General features: G+C 40.5%; 1 protein-coding gene across 1 annotated transcript in view; it reads right to left on the reverse strand.

Moving 5' to 3' along the window:
* Window positions 1-21,087, reverse strand: part of SNX25 (sorting nexin 25) — a 90,895-nt gene that overhangs the window by 43,555 nt on the left and 26,253 nt on the right. Inside the window, exons 4-6 of the mRNA XM_074588303.1 lie at window positions 9,960-10,132; window positions 8,885-9,071; window positions 3,530-3,600 (exon numbers count right to left, since the gene is read on the reverse strand). Coding sequence (XP_074444404.1) covers window positions 3,530-3,600; window positions 8,885-9,071; window positions 9,960-10,132 — 431 coding nt within the window. The remainder of the gene's footprint in view (window positions 1-3,529; window positions 3,601-8,884; window positions 9,072-9,959; window positions 10,133-21,087) is intronic.

The following is a 21,087-nucleotide window of genomic DNA, read 5'->3' on the forward strand; positions in this document are numbered from 1 at the left end:
CCATCACCACCCCTGAAAACACTAATGCTACATTACTTTTCTTATTCAGCTTTACCAATGGCCAAAAGCAATTCTCCTGGCCACAGAAGTTGTATCACCCACCCACACCAGGTATCATACAATGAACCTCTCAAATTATTTGGTGTCTCAACCTTTTAAGACATTTGACTCTCTCAGAAAGTCAAACGTAAAACTTACTGCTTAACATGAATCAGATGCTTTTGTACATTAGCCTTTGCTTAGCTACGCTCACATGCCAGAAGACTCAAGTGATTGAAATGAAAAAAGACCCTATAACACGCCATTTTTACTACCAAGGGTTTAACACAATGATGTTTAGAAGTACTTTAAAGTACTTTAAAGTACTTTCTGCTTTTATTAGAGGGCACTAACAGCTAAATATTTTGCCAATAGGTGGCACCAACAGTAGTTAAATCAAGTGTCAAGAACCCCGTCCTCGCTGAGGGACAAGCCTTCCTCTCCAACCCCTCTGGGCACCTACTTTAGATGCATACTTCGGTATCACCAGCTATAACAGTAAAGGAAGTCAGGCAACTGTCACTCACATGAGAGGCCATCAGTCTGAAACCCGGTCCTCAGGCTACTCATCCTTTTATAAAAAGATCGGGTGTCTATTATGAACTAAATATTTTCAGTCAGTTTTAGAGACTTAATTATGTCTCCTCAACCAAGAGCAAAGGCACACAATCCTGCTCAGGCACCTTTATGCCTAGTCATGGACTTGCACAACACGTACTTTCTTAGAGAGCAGTTAAGCACTCAGTGCTGCAGAGGACTGGCCACTCCTGCTGCACTCGGTGCTCCTCGCGTTTGTTGCTGTATCTTTTTCTGTTGAAAGCGCTGCCTCAGGAAAGCTCCCATGCCTCAAACAGATGGAGGCTGAGACTATATCCTTATACATTCTACACTTATCCACATTACTCTACACTTGCTCTACTCTTACAGCCTGAGAACAGATATCGGGCTCGACGGACTGCTGGCCAGCCAAAGTTCAGCTGCTCTAGCTGAACACCCAGAAACTAAAGAAGCAGTTACGTTTTCAGGACTCAACTAGAGGAAAAAAGAAATAGCTACCAGTAAGACTCTCTCTCACCAGGCTGGAATCAAAGCTTAGAGATATCCCTGATATGAAAGGCAAGAGCTCATTTACTACCAGGAAAGGGGAGACTGTCACGTACACACACCACCCATGCTCACACACGGCAGGTATGCAGCAGGGATTGGGGGAACAGGTTAAAAAGAGAAAGGCAGAATAAGACTGTGCAAACACACCTCCATTTTGCATAAATCTTATATTTAGTTATTCGCCACAAAATCCAGCTGATGCTTGGCATCCAGAAACTGAAACATCAAAATGTGACATAAGTAATGTGGTGGGCTGTTCTAGAAGAGTTCAACAATCTTTGTATCAGCAGTGAGCTGTGCTGGGGTTTTTGTTGGGTTTTGGTTTGTTTTAAGGAAGGTAGCACAGCTTTTTTCCTTGAGCTTTTCTTCCTAAAATTCAGGAACGTGTTAAATTCATTACCACATTAGGAAAAATGTTTCCACCTATTTCAGGAAAAACAAAGACACAAAAAAGCCTTCAGAACTAGGTTTTAATCCTCTACAGTTTTGATAGCCCTCTTAAAGTTAAATGAACATAGACTGAGCCTGAAAAATTTTGGTAGATGAAAACCTTAGTGGAATAACTCAAAACAGATCAGAAATCTGCCTTAAATCTGTGTGAACTCTAAAAATTGTATTGTATGCCTCTGTTGGACATACTGTTCCATACACGCCAAGCAAAAAATGTCACCTTTTTCGTCAGGTACAATGTGAATAACCATTGGCTGTTAAATAAGTAAAAGGGTTAGCCACAGCAGCTCCACTGGCTAATCAACTCTTAAATGACATACAAGGTTGCCACAGGACTAAACTAATAATAGAAGTCAATATCTTAACACAAAACTTCAGTGCATCAGCTAGTGGAATTTCTGATTGATTTTTTTCTTAATACAGACAAAAGTGAAGAGCCCATAAAACTGCAGAACCAACTTCACCATAGAGTAAGTGGAATCAGATCTACTTTGGCAGAATAAATAGCAATATTCTTTTTCTATCTATTCTGCAGTACCAGGCACTTGTAGCTTCAGAAAAACGTCTTCTGTTCAGGGTTTAGAACAGTGGATAGTTAACTAGATAAACTCAAGTGAGACAGAGGAGGAGGAGACAGTAATTAATTGTAGGAACCTAAACTGTATAAAAATATTCCCCAAATCAATTCTTGTCACAACAAAGACCAATGGCAGCACAAATGGAAAAAAAGGCTTAGCAAGATTGATTTTTCATAATGTACTCACAGTTAACTTCCCTGTTCCCATTTTATTGCTTTATGAAATAGACTTTCCATTAAATTAACTTTCATCTGAGAAATATTAATATCTCCTTCTGTAATGTACACTTGAGCAAAAAAACAATGCCTACTTTTCCTTTTGCCTTAGATTGACACAAGCAATTTATCTTATGGAATGCACATCTAGCTCTATTTTAGAATGTAAACAAAAAGCGTATCAATGTTGACAACCTTACACTTTCAGAAACTTGAACATGGACCCCAAACTCTTCAGACTGACCAAAGATATCCCTCTTCCCCCCCCCCCCCCCCCAGCATGTTTGGTTTCCATTTCTGCGTTTTTCATGATGCTTGAATCACTTTTAAAAGCTTTCCTTTGTGATACAGGGCCTAGAAAAGGATAAATTTTGTTTAACCTGACAGAGATTACCTGAGAACCTAAAAGCAACATCTTTTAGCTTCCTTTGTTTACAAACAAATTAATTTATATTGTCCACTGCTTTTTATTGTGCTTTGATATACCTTAAACATATCCATCCAAGCAAAAATTTGGTCTGTAATTTTGCCATCAACGTAATGTCCTAAAAATACCAGATATACCAGTTTTGGTACATTTTGAGAATGATAAAAAGCAGTGTATATATAGTAGATGTAAGTACAAATGTAAGATGCACGTGCATTTTAAAAGGCAGACATTGCCAAAACATTGCAGAAGGATTTAAGAGCACTCTGTATTGCCACACAAAAACATAATACAATGAAGAGTCAAAATAAAGTCCGACTGACAATTATGCTGTATCATTCCTTCTTCTGTGTTTTGAAAGCAGGACGGGCTGAGACTTTGAAGAATAGATTGTATCAAAGAGGAAGAAAGATTCTCAGCATATGAATTTGTAAAGCCAAAAATCCTAGTTGCAGCAAGTTCTGAAAATAAATGCGTCATAGATATGAGCTTTCTCATGATCCATCAGCTTAGATGAAGATGTGGTGGGGGAATAATCACACCATGGGAGTTTCTGGAAGAATCAGACAAATTGAACAGAACTGAAATACTAAAGGCATCACATTCCTAAAATCTGTCTAAAAATCCCACACACGCCGATTGCATATGTATGTCGGGAGTTCAAACAGCTTTTCAAAATGAAAACAACAGATGTGACTTAAACAGAATCTTACCTTTCTGCCTCTTCACTTGGGGAATATTGCTGATTGTGGTTGCCTGAACTATTTCCACTACAATCTGATACCTAGTTTTAAAAACAGTAGGGATAAGGGTGAAGAGGGAAGAGAGAAGAAAAAAAAAACACAAGGTATTAATTTTTTTTTTTACAATGTTTTTCGTACAGCACACTTAAGAATTAATAAAACCCAAAACACTTCCACCTCCTCCTCACCTGAAAACAGAATCATTTCTCAGTACATCTGCAACTTAAGGAGCAGTGAGCATAAGGAGTAGAGTAGGGAAAAAAGTTTATCTTGGAACAAAAGGAAAACATCCAACTAACAATAACCCTTCTCCCTCTTCTCTCAACTGCTGGCACTGCACAGCCAGTTAATATTCAGTGAACACAATGTAAAGACATGCTCTTAACATTAAATACACCTTTTCTGTAGGAAACTAGGGTGGAAGTTCAGTTCAAAAGCAAAGAGCTGTCTAATGTTCTTGTAGCTAATGCACTCAATACATACATGAAGCACATATAACTTATTACACTAAAATAAGTAAAACACTAAAGTACTACAATCCAGGAATAATTAAAACCTGTTTGTCACCTAAAACTATACTTCACATAATGGAAGGCAGCTAGTAAACTGAATTTTAAGTCAAACCAAGCTTGTAACTAACAGACACTACGCACTCAGCAAAGAAAATGACTACCAGTTAAATCTTTCATAAACATCAAAGTTCTGGTTGTAACAAACTCCCAAATTCCTCTCAGTGCACTTAGTCTGGCAGCTATTAACACTGGTAATAAAGCAAGTATTCTAGTGAATTTAACTCATTTCTGTAGGAGTTCCAAAACCTCATTTACCAAGTTAACTCCTAGATGAAGACTGATCCCGCCTGTCCAGATCCCTCTGTAGAGCCTTCCTACCCTCCAGCAGATCAACACTCCCTCCCGCACAACTTGGTGTCACCTGCAAACTTACTAAGGGTGCACTCGATCCCCTCATCCAGGTCGTTGATAAAGATATTAAAGGGAGCAGGCCCCAACACTGAGCCCTGGGCAACACCACTTGTGACTGGCCACCGACTGGATTTAACTCCATCCACCACAACTCTTTGGGCCTGGCCCTGCAGCCAGTTTTTTACCCAGAGAAGCGTACACCCATCCGAGCCATGAGCAGACAGTTTCTCCAGGAGAATGGTGTAGGAAACAGTGTCAAAGGCTTTACTAAAGTCCAGGTAGATAACATCTGCAGCCTCTCCCTCATCCACTAAACAGGTCACCTTATCACAGAAGGAGATCAGGTTTCTATCCCCTCTCCGCCAGGGGAGGCTTAGACTGGATATTAGGAAAACATTCTTCACCGAAAAGGTTGTCAAACATTGGAACAGGCTGCCCAGGAAGTGGTGGAGTCACCATCCCTGGAGGTATTTAAAAGATGGGTAGACGTGGTGCTGAGGGACATGGTTTAGTGGTGGACTTGGCAGTGTGAGGTCAATGGTTGGACTTGATATTTAAAAAAAAAAAAAACCACAACCTAAATGATTCTCTGATTCTATACTCAATGAGAGTGCTGTACATCACCACACCACAAAAATGCCACCTTGGCTATACTGCCAGACAATGACCCTTTCTCCCGGAAAGTCTATTCCAAATATTCTGGCTGCTACACATTCTGTGATGCCGGTGAGTAAACATCTAAGTTTTACATGTGAGGTATTAATTTTATTTTCAAGATGTGAACGGTACTTGATAAACTGGACCAATCATGGGCTCACATCCACATTACTTCAAACTTCCCATTCTTATCTCTTCCCTAATCTTTGTTATATTCATCCCTTTCCCTCGTTTCTTGATAAAACAGGAAAAAAAACTCTGCCTCCCTTCATGACACACAGCAACAAATGTAAACATTAAATAATTACTTTGAAGGACTTTTGTAGATAACCATACGATGGTCCCTTCTCTGGAAGCTTTGTTGGTTTAGGTTTTTTCCCCCCAAACAAATCCAAATTTTCAGAAAGCGAAGGTATGAAAGGGCAAAAAAGAGAGACAAAGTAGCTCCTCAGTAATGAGCAAATTGCTTTTTCTGAAAACAAACATCAGCTTCCCAAACGTCCCTTATAAAAATGAAAGGGATGTTTCCAGAAAAAACAATAAAGAGAAGTTTAAAATGACCAAGTGGTAGAGGTCCATATTAATGAACCGTGAATTCAAAAGTATATCCAAAATTAATGGCAAGTAGTTCCTGCATCACTTAAGTTCTAAAAATAAAATCCATAAAAGCAATGCAGAAAATCAATACAATATTTGTTCTTAAGGTAATGCTTCTAAGCAAGGAGAGAAAAAAGATCTAGAAAATCCTAGTACCGTTACTAGCCTTTCAGGGGGAGCTATTTGCAAAGCAGAGAGCTGGTACACTTGCTTACAAGGAGATCGAAGACTCACAACCTCCCACTCTTCTCTGATTCCCTGGCCAAGAGCAACAAACACCTTGTACCCACTGGTTTCCACTGATGCAGATGGGGATTTTTCCCTACTTATCCCAAAACAAGTACCTGGTTCTAACCACAAGAAAGCCTAGCAAAACTCTGTTAATTAAAGCAGTCTGGAAAGATGCCTTATGGGACTTCTCTCCTGTATTGTCACATGCACACATAAAGGAGCACCCAGGAGTCCACGCTTTCTCGGCTATGGTCAGTCAAGAGTCTGAGGAAATGTTTAGCAGTACCTCATGGCCTCTTTCATTGAGCAAGGTATTTTATGTTTATTTTAGTAAATAGATAGTAACTAATCTGCAAAGATAAAGCACGTCAGGGACATTTAAAAAAAAATAAATAGTTTCCCAGCAATTGTAGTGCCTTGAGATAAAATTTCCCCCAAAGCTAAGCCTACACAGAAAATTGTTACTACTTCTATCTGTTCTTTGCCATGATGTTACGTGGCAACATTAGGAGTAATAGGAGGCGGCTTACAGTTCATGAATGCCACGCACTGACTTACAACAGGCACTGAAAAACGATCGCCACATAAAACCAAGAAAAGGAATTTCTGATAAACAGAGTATGATTACTCAGAATAGCATCTAACTGGGAAACCTGTTGAAGTGAAGTGCAACATGCCAGTAAGTTATTTTATGTAGGAAGAGAACTGGAAGCATTCTCCCCACTCCCGTCACTCCAACAGACTCTAACCTTGTTTCTCAGCGATGAATGCACAACAGCTTATTTGTTTCTTTCTCTTCAATTCTTTCTTTATAGGTTTTTCCCATGGTTCACTATTATGAATTACAACCTGAAATACCATTTAGCTTGTTCATCTAAAATAACAGCCTTTTTTTTTTTCCATCCATATAGGGACCACTGTTTGGTTTTCTTGACATAAATCTGTAGACTTTCACTGGTAAATCATGAAAGCTTTGCAAAATAGACTACGCAACTTTGAGATGACTACAGGTCGGCCCATGTCTCTCTAGGTGCTCCCACGGTGCTGGGGAACAGACAGAACAGGAATCCCTCCTACCAGAGGGAACACTCTTTAACCGCCTTCCCAGAGACTGGCTCTATACAAACAGAGGGAAGAAGGACGCTGCCTCCAAAATCAAGCACTATTTCTCTTCAAAAAGAAGATACTTTTTCTCAGACATTTTCCATTCGAATACTGATTAGCTTAGACAGATCAACATTTCGTAGGGTGTAGAGGAACACGCTTCAAGATGATGGCAGCTGGACTCCACAGGCTAGAAAGAAAAAACACCAAGTGCAGCCAAAACCACATTATTTCATAAAGCAAATTTGCTATCTGGTATTAAAGAACACAATCTAAAGTGACCTATCAGCTAAAAAGAGAGCACACTGAGCATTAATGTGCCTGAACAACAACAACAGAAGAGCTGGGTTTCTTTTGAAACAAGCAGAGCCATTAGTGTGATTATGCTAATAAATATGATGTCAATTAGGTTTTAGGCAGAGTCTAATAGAGACTAATTTCTGCTCTCAGGAAAGGCACAGTGGCCCAGAGTAAAGAGCAAATTTTACAGCAGATGAACAATAAGTAGCCAAGCAACAAAATCATTTCACCATCACCTAAATGTATTTTCCTACCTCAGAAATGCAAGTGGTTTCAGAATCAAAGAAAAGAACAAGAGAAAGTAAGATGTTATTTATGCAGCCCACAATACTCCATCTCGGTAAACCATCACTTGGCCTGAATCAAGCCAAGTCTAATAGAAGGTCTGGGTCACAACAGATGACACAAAGTGCACCAAATGGGATCAGTGTGCTTGTGTCTTTCAGATGTTGCTGCAGTCATTTAGGAAGAGAGAAAGCTGACCTGTAGCAGCAGTTGAAAGGAGTCAGGGAAGAGAAAAAAAGTAGCAGTTCTGGTTGATGGTAATGGATTAGGACGAATGCTCCAGAAATGGCTTCAACAGTTCTCCAAAGCTTTGGTGTGCTCAACAAAACCAGCTTAAGGACATCTAGGGAGATCCTACAACAGTGGTATCTCTGCTCCCTGCTTCGCAGTCACTCGTTCCTTATCCTTTCACTTATGTCAGAAATTGGAGGAGAAACAGCTCAGCTATAAAGATAAGGCAAACTTGGGCGAGGAGGCTTGAGATGCAAGCAGTATCTCATGCTATGATGAAAGATGGAAGGAAAATGAGATGAGATTTTTGTGAGGAGGGGGAATTAGTATGAAAGTGAGCAGCGTGCTATTTGCATTAGAAAACAGGAACATCAAACAAACTCATGATATGTAGGAGCTCGGTGCATTTTTTTTGGTCTTTAAGGAATTCTTCAGAGTTCATTAACATGTTTAAGGAGGAGGCAATTGGGAAACACCTCCCTGCAACAGTCCAGGACAACCTCTGATCCAGTCGTAAAATGTGCTGGAATTCAAAGCCCTCTTTCCCTGTCACAGAATCACAGCAAGCTGCTCTGAATGTCTCATGTCCATAGGGCCACTACGGTTTACAGTTACCAGGCCGCCATGGCCAGCCATACTTCATTTGGATAATGAAGAGATAACCACAAACTAGTTGAAATTCAACACATTATTTCATCTAACTCCACAGAGGCAAGCTGTAAAGAGTCTGGTATACCTTCCAACAGTACAGTCATCCCCAGTATATTCCTAAGCGGAATTTTTTAACATTTTCTGCCATTGAACTAAAAAGCTGACTATATTAGAGATTTAATGAATGTTGTGGCTTATCATCCTTACTGTCTCTGCTTCACCAAAGGAAAAAGAAATCTAAAATTGAATTTAAAAAGAAATAATCACAATTCATTCAAATCCTGGTAACAGGCTGGCAAAAGATGCATGTTTAGTTTTGAATGAGCTACAGTGAAACATTAAATACCTCAGTTGTTTCAGGAACTCAATATCGGAGCTGCTGTTAATGAGCTTGATGAACTCCTCATAAGAAGGAGCATATGTGTAGTCTTTCTTCTGATGCTCATTCATCTGTTCTCTGTACTCCAGCTGGCTGAGTAGCATTCGGTTAATATAATCTGGATCACTCAGCAGTTCCACCACTGGTTTCAGTACTGGAGAGGAAAAATATTTTAAAACAAAATCCTTATGCTGAAGAATAACTGCGGTCCTTCAAAAGAAAATTGCAGATAAAAGGCAAAAATAAATATGCAAGTTGATATAAATCCAACACCAGTCTTCTGGACTACATAGTACATTTGAGACTGGATGTACCTTCTTGATAAAACTGTTTGTTTAGTATATTACAAATTGATACATTGACAAAGCTGAGCTCTATTTGGCAAATTCCAAGTGTTTTTGTTCTTTCTGCTGTGTGCCTTGAACTCTATGTCATTACAGCCACTATAAATGAAAATTAAAAGTAAACTGAATCGCATAATATACTTGAGATTTCATAATTTCTGAATTTTACTTCAATGACATAAAAAATGGCTAGTGTATTTATAATGAGATTAAAGTGTAGCTGATAAAATAAACAGCAAAATAGAAACCCTCAATTAAAAAACCACACTGATAAATCAAAATCTAAAAAAAAAATAAATTAATTAAATCTGGTATTATGATTCAGTTATAATCCTATCCTGAAATCTATGGATTCTATGTATCTGAATAAAATATAAAAGGCCAGAATTATTCATATAATCACTAAAAACACCACCATGAAAGACTGCAAAAAAGTGTTCCTCTATGAAAAAAAAAAAAGAAGAATGGAACGGACAAATCATGTTTTATTCTGAAAGGCACTAAACAGTCTGCCATCAAGTCAGGAGAGTCAAGTAAGTATATGCTTGATTTTGAGAATACAAAGTGTCTTACTGGTTATCACAGAAATTAAACTTCAGAACTTAGAAGCAGAGCATCAAGACTTATACATAATGAAGTCTGTAATTACTAATATTGTACGGGTGCAAATGGTTAATCATCTCTGATCTTTGATCTACCTTTTGTTGCAAGTATTTCTGCAAGGACTATGCGCAAGCTGACAGACCGGACATCCTTTGAGGGTAGGAGACAACACACCAGAATTTGAGAACATTTTTGCAGGAATCTTACTTCTTCATCAGAGCTCCTCAAGCATGGGTGCAGCAAAAATGGTCTCGGAGGATCTTCCTGCCTAAGGGGGGAAAAAAAAAACCAAAGGAAAAACAAGAGAGAACTTACATACCACTTGCATTATGATTAGTTGCTAATTGATAAAATATCCAAAATCCATGACCAGGTAAGTAACTTCAGGAAAGAAACACTTTAAAACCATGTATATTTCTCAAATCCTGCAATTTTTTCTCGATGATTTAAGATACATTTACAAATTCCTTTGTCCTGTCAATGTTTTCATTTGCCAAAACAGAAATACAGTATTTTAAAATCACATCAAATATAGAGAGCCCAGCAAGCGGGAGGAAAAAAATTTCTCTGAATAAAAAAAAACCCAATTGTGTCCGGTTTTTCAGAATAATCAACAAGACAAGCTCAAGAATGTATTTACAATCTTGTAGAGCAAACTAATTATAGACCTGAACCTTTATGCAGAGGGTTTGGGATCACATCTAGTTTGAGAAACAGGTCTACCTGTTAGATACTGAAGTCACCTTCTTTCCTTTGTTACTGGCAAATAAATCTCCCAGGAAATAACTGGCCTGACTTCTCCCAGAACAGCAGTTTTCAACTTGCCACCTGCAGACTACATCAAATTGGTCTGTGCAAGATACCTGTATAGTAACAGACTTGGCATTATCAGCCATCTACACTGTAAGTGGAAAACCAATTTAGAAAAAGATTAAAAAACGCACCCACAGATCTAGAAAGAGAGTGGAATCATGACGACAAAGAGAGAAAGGTGAATTTACTCCCAAAGCGCAAAGCAACTTGGTCAGACAAGTCCCCTCGGTAGTTCGGCAAGTGAGAACTGACCATACTGTTACCAGTATCAGTGGGATATATAAAGCGTGAAACTGGAAAGCATGAAACCGCAGCGGCTCAGCGTGTGTGTGCAACCACACCTTTGGGGCAATACCTCTGCGGGCAGCATGCTCACCCCAGAAGGGGTGAGAGGCCGTGGACTTTAGCATCTGCTCAGTCTGATAGGTCTCAACCTGCATCTTCCAAGTCCCATCTGAGTCACCTCTTGGCCACATCACAGATTTGGCGAGTCACCTCTTGGCCAAAACAAGTCACAACACTTGCTTGGATCTAAGCATCTCAGGCATGCAGAGATCACAGAGCCATTCAGAAGAGACAAGAGAACTTGCCTCAAGCTGAGTCTTCTCATCAGCAGCAGGCTGAAGCTGGAATATGCTCAAGTTTCATACTAATACATCACCACAGGCAAAAAAGTAACTAGGGAACAAAGTCACAGTTTTCCTCCATCATCCTCCATGCAAGGTCCACCTTGCTTCCCTTTGGTGGAGTCAGATCCTTGCCTTTGCCTAATTCTGGTTCAACTTCAAGAACGAGCAGGAGAATACTCTCAGTCAGGATCACTCTCAGCCTCCTGGGGAAAGCATTCACTATCATCCACTCACTAACTGTAAGGGCTACGCAAGCTGGATACTAATGGATGGAGAAAATCCAAAATTTCTTGCTGGTTTTACTTTGCACCTGGTGAAAGAATTAGGCTCCTAACTTAAAGGAAGTATATCAAGCCTGGAGTTAGGACGGCTACAGTGTGCTATGTTATACAGTAACACATTATACTAATATATTCCTTTTCCTGCCACCAAACAGGCAAATAGGTCCTCCCTGCACCTGGCAATCCATGGTAGGTGCATTTTGGGAAGATGGCAAGACAGAGTCTTTCAGAGCTAACAGCAAAGGGGTGGTTGTGCCTCTGCTGCAGAGTGAAGTACTGGGTGGGTGCTGTGCACCACTGAACACACAGCAACGTGCTGCTGGATGAGCAAGGCCACGAGAGAGCGGTCTGTATTGTTTGCAGACTCCCCACAAAGAGCTCTTCTGATCACAGCTCTGAAAGAAACAGGGAGTAAACTTCCCCCACCTTGACTTTGTGCCCAATACTGACCAATTCATCTCCTCGCAGGTGCCAGTGGTTTTCTGGACTTCTCAGAACATGTTTGACTGGACGTGCCAAGGGAACATCCAGTCCGTAGTGCAAGTCACAGCAATACCTTTTATAGAAAGACGGCTGTAGAAGCAAAGACAAGGTGCCCTAGCAGTTCTTTCATGGCCACATGCCTGATGTGCTTGAATCACAGGTTTAACAGCAAGGTGACCATGCCAGTGGTTTCAGCAAGACAGACGCAGCGTCACCTGAGAGGCACCACGGTAATTTCCGAAGGCAGCCAGGACTGGCCTCCAGTAGAAGCCTCTGAGGGGGTTACAAAGGCTCAGATCTGTCACGTCTCATACCAGTGCTTCCTCCCATCATCTATGTCTGCTTCCGTCCCAGAGCTGGAGGCTGCTGTCCTGGTTAGAGTCAACTGCCCGTTACTCGCAGAGCTGCTCCAAGACCATTGCCTCTGTACAAGACAAAGTGACCAAGAACTGTATACAGTCAAACCAAAACTTTTCGGTTAGACACAGCTATCTGGCCACTAGAGACAGGCAGCGTTGTATAACAACTGGTTTTTGCTAGTCAGTCCAGGAGGGGGCAAATATGTTGAAATAGTAACAATACTCTAATAATAACAACTCTAATTCTGTTCTAATAATACAAGTTATTTGACTAAAGGTAACCAAAATTAGTTTTTAATTAATTTTCAGAACAACAAGAACGTAAAGATGACATTTGGTTTCAATTTGACTGAAGCTTCTTATTCAATTCCGAATCAAATGCTTCATTTTCAGATGTGGATCACAGAGGAGGTTTCAATTGTTACAAGTGAGACAAATTTCAAAACAAGTCCCTTGGAGCAGCTTAGATGTAGATAGTCCGTTCTTCTGAGGAACAGTGTTTTATGAAGATGATGTGTAGTCTTCATTATCAACCAGCGCAGGTGGTGCAGCTGACTGAGCTCAGAAAGCTGTTTATCTTGTCCTGGTAGGATCTTTTCTCCCTGGCAGCTGAATATCTAGCTATTTTCCTCAGTGCATTTCCATTCCTCTTGCATACTCCAGACATATCTTACAGCTTTCTCTATGCTGCATCAAACATCCCCCATCACATGCTCTCCCTAAAGGCATTCATTATTTAACCAAACCCAGACACGTCCCAGGCAAACTACTGGCAGACAGCAAGTCTGGGTCATTTATGTACAGTCACCTTTTAGTCGGGAAGTAAAGTCTTCCCTCTCTGCACAGGTTGGTCCACCCAAAGTCAACCACTTAGAAACACAGCCAGATGCATACGCAAAATGATGGCAAGCAGGGTGACTTACACCAAACATCAGTTGGCTAGCAGCAAACTGAACTCTCCTAACAACCAATTCACATGTATGAACAACAATGATACAGTTAGAACTAAAAGCCAGTGCTGATTGCGTTTTTGCCTGTGAACACACAAACCCCATCCATTTTGGACACTCTTATTTGTGGGACATCCTGCATAGTGATTAGACCAAGCTATACTTTCATAATACGTGCAAAGCACGAAACACAGCCATAATGCACGTAAAATTTCATTAAACTGAGATTAGTCTTCTTTGCCTTCAGTATCTCTCTACAAGTCTCCTGAGGAATGCCAGTCTGTTTGGGACTGCAAGCACCCTGGAGCATTAACTGCACCTATACTATCATCCGTGCCAGAGAAGAAATTTCTCGTGATCTTTGTCTCCCTATTGTACAAATGTATTCCCAGTCAACAGCCAATACATACAGCTTGGCTGAGCTGGACCTACGCCAGGACTTTTCTGATACACAGTCAACAGAACCCAAAGGGAAAATGGAACAGAATAAACTAGAAAGGCAAATATTTGATTCTTACCCTTCCAATTTGTCTAATGTGTTCCTGCCTACAGCAATGCAAGGGGGGAGTGGAGTCGCATACTCTCCAGTTGACACACCACCTAAGAAGAGTTTCAATTTTTTCTGGAATTATCTCCATTACTTAAGACGACATGACTTTCTAGAAGAGGAGTTCTTTCAATTGTTTTCCTAGCTAAAATGTACCTAAAATGTGATCTAAAAAGCAATAGGGCACAGAACCCCACCCGGCTTTTATGAAAAGAACAGAGAAACAAAGTCTTCAGGAAATTCAACTCTAAACAAGCCTTGATCTCAGTGCCATGCAGTTGTGTCAACAAATCCTGCAGTTTTCATTGCTCTTTGGGCAAGAAAAATAAAGGGGAGACTGAAAGCAGGAGAAGCTGCTATGGGGTGGGGGAGGGAGGCGCTTAACAGCTACAAAATAAATCAATATGCCAGTGGTAAAACAGACAAGACAAGACATCCAGGCTTATATCCTCCTTTGCATTTATACATGAAACATTACACTTCTATTTGCCTCAATATAACCACTGGTCAGCTTGCAGGGAAAATACGTTGTGTGTAAGGTCTGCGCAGAAAAGAGCATCCCTTGTAACTCGGGCTTCCCCTTCACTGATACCCATTAAAAAAAAAAAAAGAAGGAGCAGTGAGCAATCACGGAAAGTATTAACACCACTGCTCAGCTACCGAACCAGGTCTGTCTGCTATCCTGGAACAAGAGCTAAGATGCCCTGATCAGGCCTATTCTTAAGGCTTGATATAAAACCTTGATCTTCAACTCCGTGGGAATGCAATCAAGAGTAAAGAAAGGCACCGTTCATTTCGCAGAGACCAACAGGAAAAGCAGAAACTTAACTGCAATCTGCATGCAAGTACACAAAGCAGAGTGCTGCTACATCTCTCCACTGTCAATAAAGATATTATGTACTATTAAATAACCCAAATAGTAACATAGGCATTATTTCTCTTCCTAAATAATTTTGACCATGTGTTATTAGGACTGCATGGTTGGATTTTCCGAACAAAAGGTCACTTAGTAATCACAGAAAACTCTCAACTAAAACTGCGTGCAGATATTTTTAGAGAGAGCTTTGAAAGCCCAGCCAATTATCTGTAAATTCGCAGTACAACTGTGTGCAGTGAACTAATATAAATGTGGCACTCTAGCAAACAGTTCCAAAACAGGCACGATACAAGCTTTGTAAACCAGGCTCATTTAATCTGCTTTAGGTGATAGAAAAATAATGGCAAGCGGCAACTTAATTCATTTGTGTCTTCTTGAACAATCAAGACTGAAGTAATAGTGACATATATTGGTGTATCAACATGCAGGTGACTTCAGTGATTTAAAACAGCAGACAAAACTCATGCTTTAAACAGCATGCTTACAGGTATATACATCCCTCTTCAGTTCCCTGTGAGCTACAAAGCCAAACTTAATCTTGATTAAGTTTCTTTTCCGTAATTTTCATTTTATGAAATCTTTAAGCCTGCTCTGAATTTTTAACACTATCCAACGCTATTTCATTGCATCAGAAAGCAAAGGAATTTCCTTCAGCTGCCCCCCAAACCAGTGGAAGATCAGGCATCTGTCCGTGATTAGAGATCCATAGGTAGGACCTGCCAAAGCAAATTCCTTTGTGCCAGGTCTGTTCCAAGCAGTACTTTTCTTTGTGATGAAACACACACCTACTGTAACTGTCCTCTGCTCTGAGACTGCTTCATGAAATTACTGAACATATATCCCGCTGAACATCATCAATACTACAACTTTACCCTTACTGCTGCAAACCTGCAAGTTCATTCAGCTTTATAAAGGAAAGCAGAACAGCAGATTTGCTTTGGTATTCCTGAAGACAAGCAGTTAAAACCTTACCAATGTTATAGAAATACCATTTCCTTACCATGATATAACTAAGCAACTCTGAGCCAATACCAGCACCTCTTTGACAACAATTCCTCATTCCTCAGGAATGCTGGACCCACAGCAGTTCTGTAATACTGCACTAACATCTATGACTGGGCTTCCAGGTTTCCCAATCCAGGGACCTCATAGAGATCTCTCTTTTTATCTAAGATCTACTCTAGATACCCACAGTTCTAATTAGGACCATCTGGTAACTCCCTGTGTTGTAAAGACTCATTGCAGTCAGGAGTATTAAAAGACTCTTGGTGTTTGTGGTTGGGTATGTGCTCCTGACACAAAGTATTATCTTTATTTTTATATAGTCTCAACCCTCATGATGGCATGGAAGAGCCTAAAAATGAATCCTAAAAAGGGTGAAAAAACTAAAATCCAACCCCAAAGTTATAATTTACAATGCTGATGTAAACTGGGACTTTGCAGGTTTGGGGTTGGCAGTACCTCTGATTCAAGGGCAAGACACCCCAAAATAAGTACACTGATTGGGAGACGTGCCTGACCAGGAATTTCATGATGACAAACAACATGAATCTGTCTGCTTTGAAAATAAGAAGCAAGCAAATAAATAAGTGATAGTAAAAAAAAAAAAAACAAAAACCAAACAAAAAACACCAACACACACAAAAAAAAACCAAGAGTCCATAAAAATGTTAACAACAACTCTACAGGAAATTATGTAAGGGCCCTTTCTCATTAAATAAATAAATCACAAAATGTTCCCTTCAGCCTTGCTATTTCTTTAATTAGTCTTTCAAGAGTCTTGCAGAGTTACATTTAAGTCTCAATCAGTGCAATTGTGAGCTGAAGTGCACATGCAACTTACTCTAAATGACTTTCATCAGTACATTCAACACTTACCACGCGCTTTCATTAAACGGATTCTGAGAACTACCAGAACCACATGCAAGCTGCATCTCTTCACCTGTATCGCCCTCAGATCTCTAAGCTTCTTGACAGTGCAGCAGAATAAAAACTGCTTGATCTACCTGAACTGTCTAGGCAAAAAAAGAAACAAATTTAGATCTTTACAAGCCAGCATCATAAACACACCTGAAAAAAGTACCTACTAAAAAAACCAACCCTCTAAAAACAAAATCACACCAAATTCAAAAAAAGCACAACAAAAAATAAGGACAAAGCCAACACCAAAATTTCCACAGCTGCCATTTTTATCAAGATACATCAGCAAGTTTTATAAATCCCCTTTACCTAATATTTACTATGAAGATAACCATACCATTTATACCTGTCAGTTACCTCTTTCAGGAAAAAGCATATGACATGTCATGTTGATAACAGACACAAGGAATGTATGAATGGCTTACACGCTGTGGTATGATCATATCAGCACCAGGAGGTTCTAATGCTTATTGTGGTGTCTAGGTCATACTCAATCATTAACAGGAAACTCAAACTTCCCACACTGATGCTTGAAGGCAATGCCGAGCTTTAGACCTGCTGCTACCCATGAGTTAACTCCAATAACGTGCTCAGACCTTGGCTTTTCACGACTCTTTGGTTCTCAGCACTTCCATACAGCTGCTCCCATTGTAACCAATCTCTACAATTCCATACCAGTCTTCTTGATACTCCTTTCCAGAGGCTGAGTACGATAAGCAGTTCGTGGTATTCCTGGTTTGTGGGTGGCAAATGGAATTATAAAAGAAAAACAAGAACTGTGGGAGGTGTTTAGTAGCTATCCTGACAACTTCGATGCATCTATAGGATTAACCAAGTTAAATCTCAAGTGCTTAAATCCCCTTTGCATCAATCTGCTCTTGAATAGTTTGTGGTGGCAGCACCTTTTATTTCTACTGAGTATCTTAGAATCATAGAATGGTTCGGGTTGGAAGGGACCTTAAAGATCATCCAGTTCCACCCCCCCCGCCCACAGGAAGGGACACCTCCCACTAGACCAGGCTGCTCAAAGCCTCATTCAGCCTGGTCTTGAACACTTCCAGGGATGGAGCATCCACAGCTTCCCTGGGCAACCATATCTTGTCACATTACATATTATAATCACAAAAAATACAACAGTTATATATCCTGTATCTGCAAAGGTATTCACTTGGGCCAAGAAAATTAAGAACTGGGTTGACTTCTCTCCTTACCCTGTCAGTAATATATAGAAAACAGAAGGAATATTAACAAAACAGAAACAATACAAACGTTAATCCATAAATTGCTTGTCATACTGATCACTCAAACAGCAGCTTCCCCACACTTTCCAAGAGCTTTGAGCCCTTAAATATGGGTTCTGAAGCAGCACTGGGAGTAGCCTGCAGCCCCCAGGCATCCATTTTGCTAAGTCATGACTTGTGCCGCAAGCCCAGGCACACACACACACAAACACACTTCTGAGCATCCCATCAGATGTCGTGAGTAGCACTCAACTTGCCAGAAGCAGCCTGGAACACCACATATGCGTATTTGCTGAAACCAATTCTTCCTCTGCCTTTAGGATCAAGGTGCCCCAGCTGTAGGTTAAAGACAAACAGAGAACGCTCCAAACCAAAAGATGTAGGAGAAAAAAAAATAATAATAAAAAAATCAGTGTCACTGTGACCTCTTCTTACTGAGATTTGTTCAGAAAGTGCTCCCTGTCAGGAGGTTCAAGAAGAGGCAAGGATTAACTCCCTTCAAATCTCATTTGCCTACTTACGTCACGCAGGCACATCTTTGCTTACACTGCAGTTTAGAGACCACCAGCACAGGCTGTTATTTTTCAAATGTTAATAGTTCAGTACTAATACCTGATGTGGTTATTCTTAGTCCACAGTAAGCATAAGGGAACCTCCTCTTCCTTTCATGTGGACAGCTTCACAGACAGACGCTTACTATTTGTTTTCACTTGTTAAATCCTTCTGATACTGACTGTGCATTTCATCCAGAGGAATAGCTGCCTCTTGCTTTCAACAAACATACCATGTTACCAGAGAAAGACTACATTCCTGGGATCAGGTAATTCTAGCCCCCGGAAAGTATAGTGTGACCATAGACAATGCTGCATCCACGTACCAATGTGAACGTTTCCAGCATTATACACCACTTCACTCAGCTCACAGCCCATCCTTGATCACGTAAAATGGCATTGCCAGTATTGCGCTTGCTTTTGTTCTGCTTAAAGTAGCCAAGGAAAGACACTTGAACAAGATAGAAAGGAACGAAGGGATAAAAGCTGCTGTAAAACAAGAATGGCCAAATGCTACCCTCTCTACCCTACAGGATACACCTGGCTAATCCTGTTATACATGTGCTCCTGATTCTGTATGGCACAGGGGAAAAGAGCAGTGTCTTCTGCCAATAAATCCAAGGCTGATTTTTCTTCCATATCTCAAACCCATAAACTAGCTAACACTAGACACAGGAAGTATCATATTCCATTTCTATGCTTAGCTAACATTAGGAATGGAACTGTTTCCTATCTAAAATATTTTGAATTGCCACAAATTTTGTAACTGAAAAGTGACGGGATCTTTTGGAGCCCCAACTGGATCTCAAGGTACACCCCGGCAACACGTGTAAGATGAAAAACTTTGGAGTTGTGTTGCCTACAGCTTGCATGGCTCTGTCACCCCAGGCAGTTCTGGCCAGTGGAGTGTCTCTGCCCTTATTTCACTCTGTAGAAGTGTCTGGCAGGCACAGGAAAGACAGTTGCCATTAGAACAGACCTAATGCTGCCAGGCTTCTCCCTCTAACTGGCCAGGTGGAAGCGGCCTCTCCTCTTCTCATGCTCTCCCTCATCACGGAAGCATTTTTACTTATTTGTTGGCCTCTGCTGGCCATTTACCTTGAGCTGTTTATGGCTAAGCGGAGCCTCGCGATGATTAAGACAAGCCAGAGGGAAAGCAGGAGCAAAGGGAAGGACTGTAGCACCCTTCCTCATTCTGAAAGGTCGCGGCCTACTTTCATCCTCTCAGACATCCTGATCTATCGGATATCACAGGTTGAAGATAGTGAAAGCAGAAAAGTAAAGGGATTTCTGTGGCTGACGTGCACCTGCTGACAAAACACATGAACTTCACAGACAGACATCTCTCTCCTCCTGGGCACAGACAGTTTCCTTCCATCACTTCAGTGGATTTATCTGTTGTCATATCGGAAAACAGAGACAGAGTGGCGTAGGTAGCAGCCCCTCCAGAGATGGTACAAGAGGTATTTAAACCTTCGTAAGCCACCAGATAACAGACAAAATGCCCTTTCCTGTCACACTGCAGTAGAAACGCATCAGCAGAAACAAGATGTGGTGCTCCAACAGGCATCACAACAGGAAAGATACCTTGCTCTAATTACAGTCTCTGTTCCACTATATTGACCATCCAAAACTAACTGGATTCATTATCAGAGACACAGAGGGAAACATGTGAAGGCCAATTTAAATTTACTCTCATCTTTAAAAGGCTGACAGAAAGCAAAGGCATACCAGGAAGATCTCTCTGCTCCCTACCTTAGGAAGAAGAATTTTCTGTGCTTGAACTGTGGCAATACAGAAATGAATTGAAGGCTTTCCAAGAAACTCTATCTTTCAAGCTAGAAGTGACATACTTTGTAGTTCTCAGTCTACAGCTTAAAACGTCAGCAGATTCTAGCACAGTAAACTCCACAGCAGCAGGCAATTTAGTACAAAACTCAAATTATTCTTAAAACCACAAGTTCCCTTAAAGGGAAAACAGTATCAGAGTGTTTGGCTGTGCTTCCGCATTTATTACATGCATGCTCAGATCACCCGGCAGTACAAATTCCATCTGTAGCGTATGAACACAATGTCACGTTTCTGCTGGTTTTGCCATAGTACATACATGGCATTGAAGCCCTCTCTCCATCTGCCAAGAAAAGGTGAGTGCTGTGCAGTTTCCATAAAGTCTCCAGGACTTTTTGAGCAAGTTTGGATGAGCAGCGTGAGGACATACTAGTGCTTCACATTTTGTGTCATGCAGCATCACGCCGCTGATCTGCTGTTAGATACCTTAAAAGCTTGTGAATTCACAGCCTTGCAGGATGTGAGAAACAGTCAATGGGTACAGTTTCAACCCATAAAAAACCTGCAGTTACAGCCGTGGGGTTTGTTGCTTATTTTTAACCTGCTATCACATTAATTCTTGATAGGATTTTTTTCATTACCATGTTAACGCAGCCTGCCTTATCCAACATCGACTAAGGTGCATTTACCATTCCAAACTGAAAATGTTAATTGGAAAATACCTCAGAGAATTTATTTTAGCCCTATATAGCAGAAATAAGAATCCAACAAAGACCTAGAGGAA

This window comes from Larus michahellis, chromosome 5 (genome assembly GCF_964199755.1).
Source record: "Larus michahellis chromosome 5, bLarMic1.1, whole genome shotgun sequence".
NCBI lineage: Eukaryota > Metazoa > Chordata > Aves > Charadriiformes > Laridae > Larus > Larus michahellis.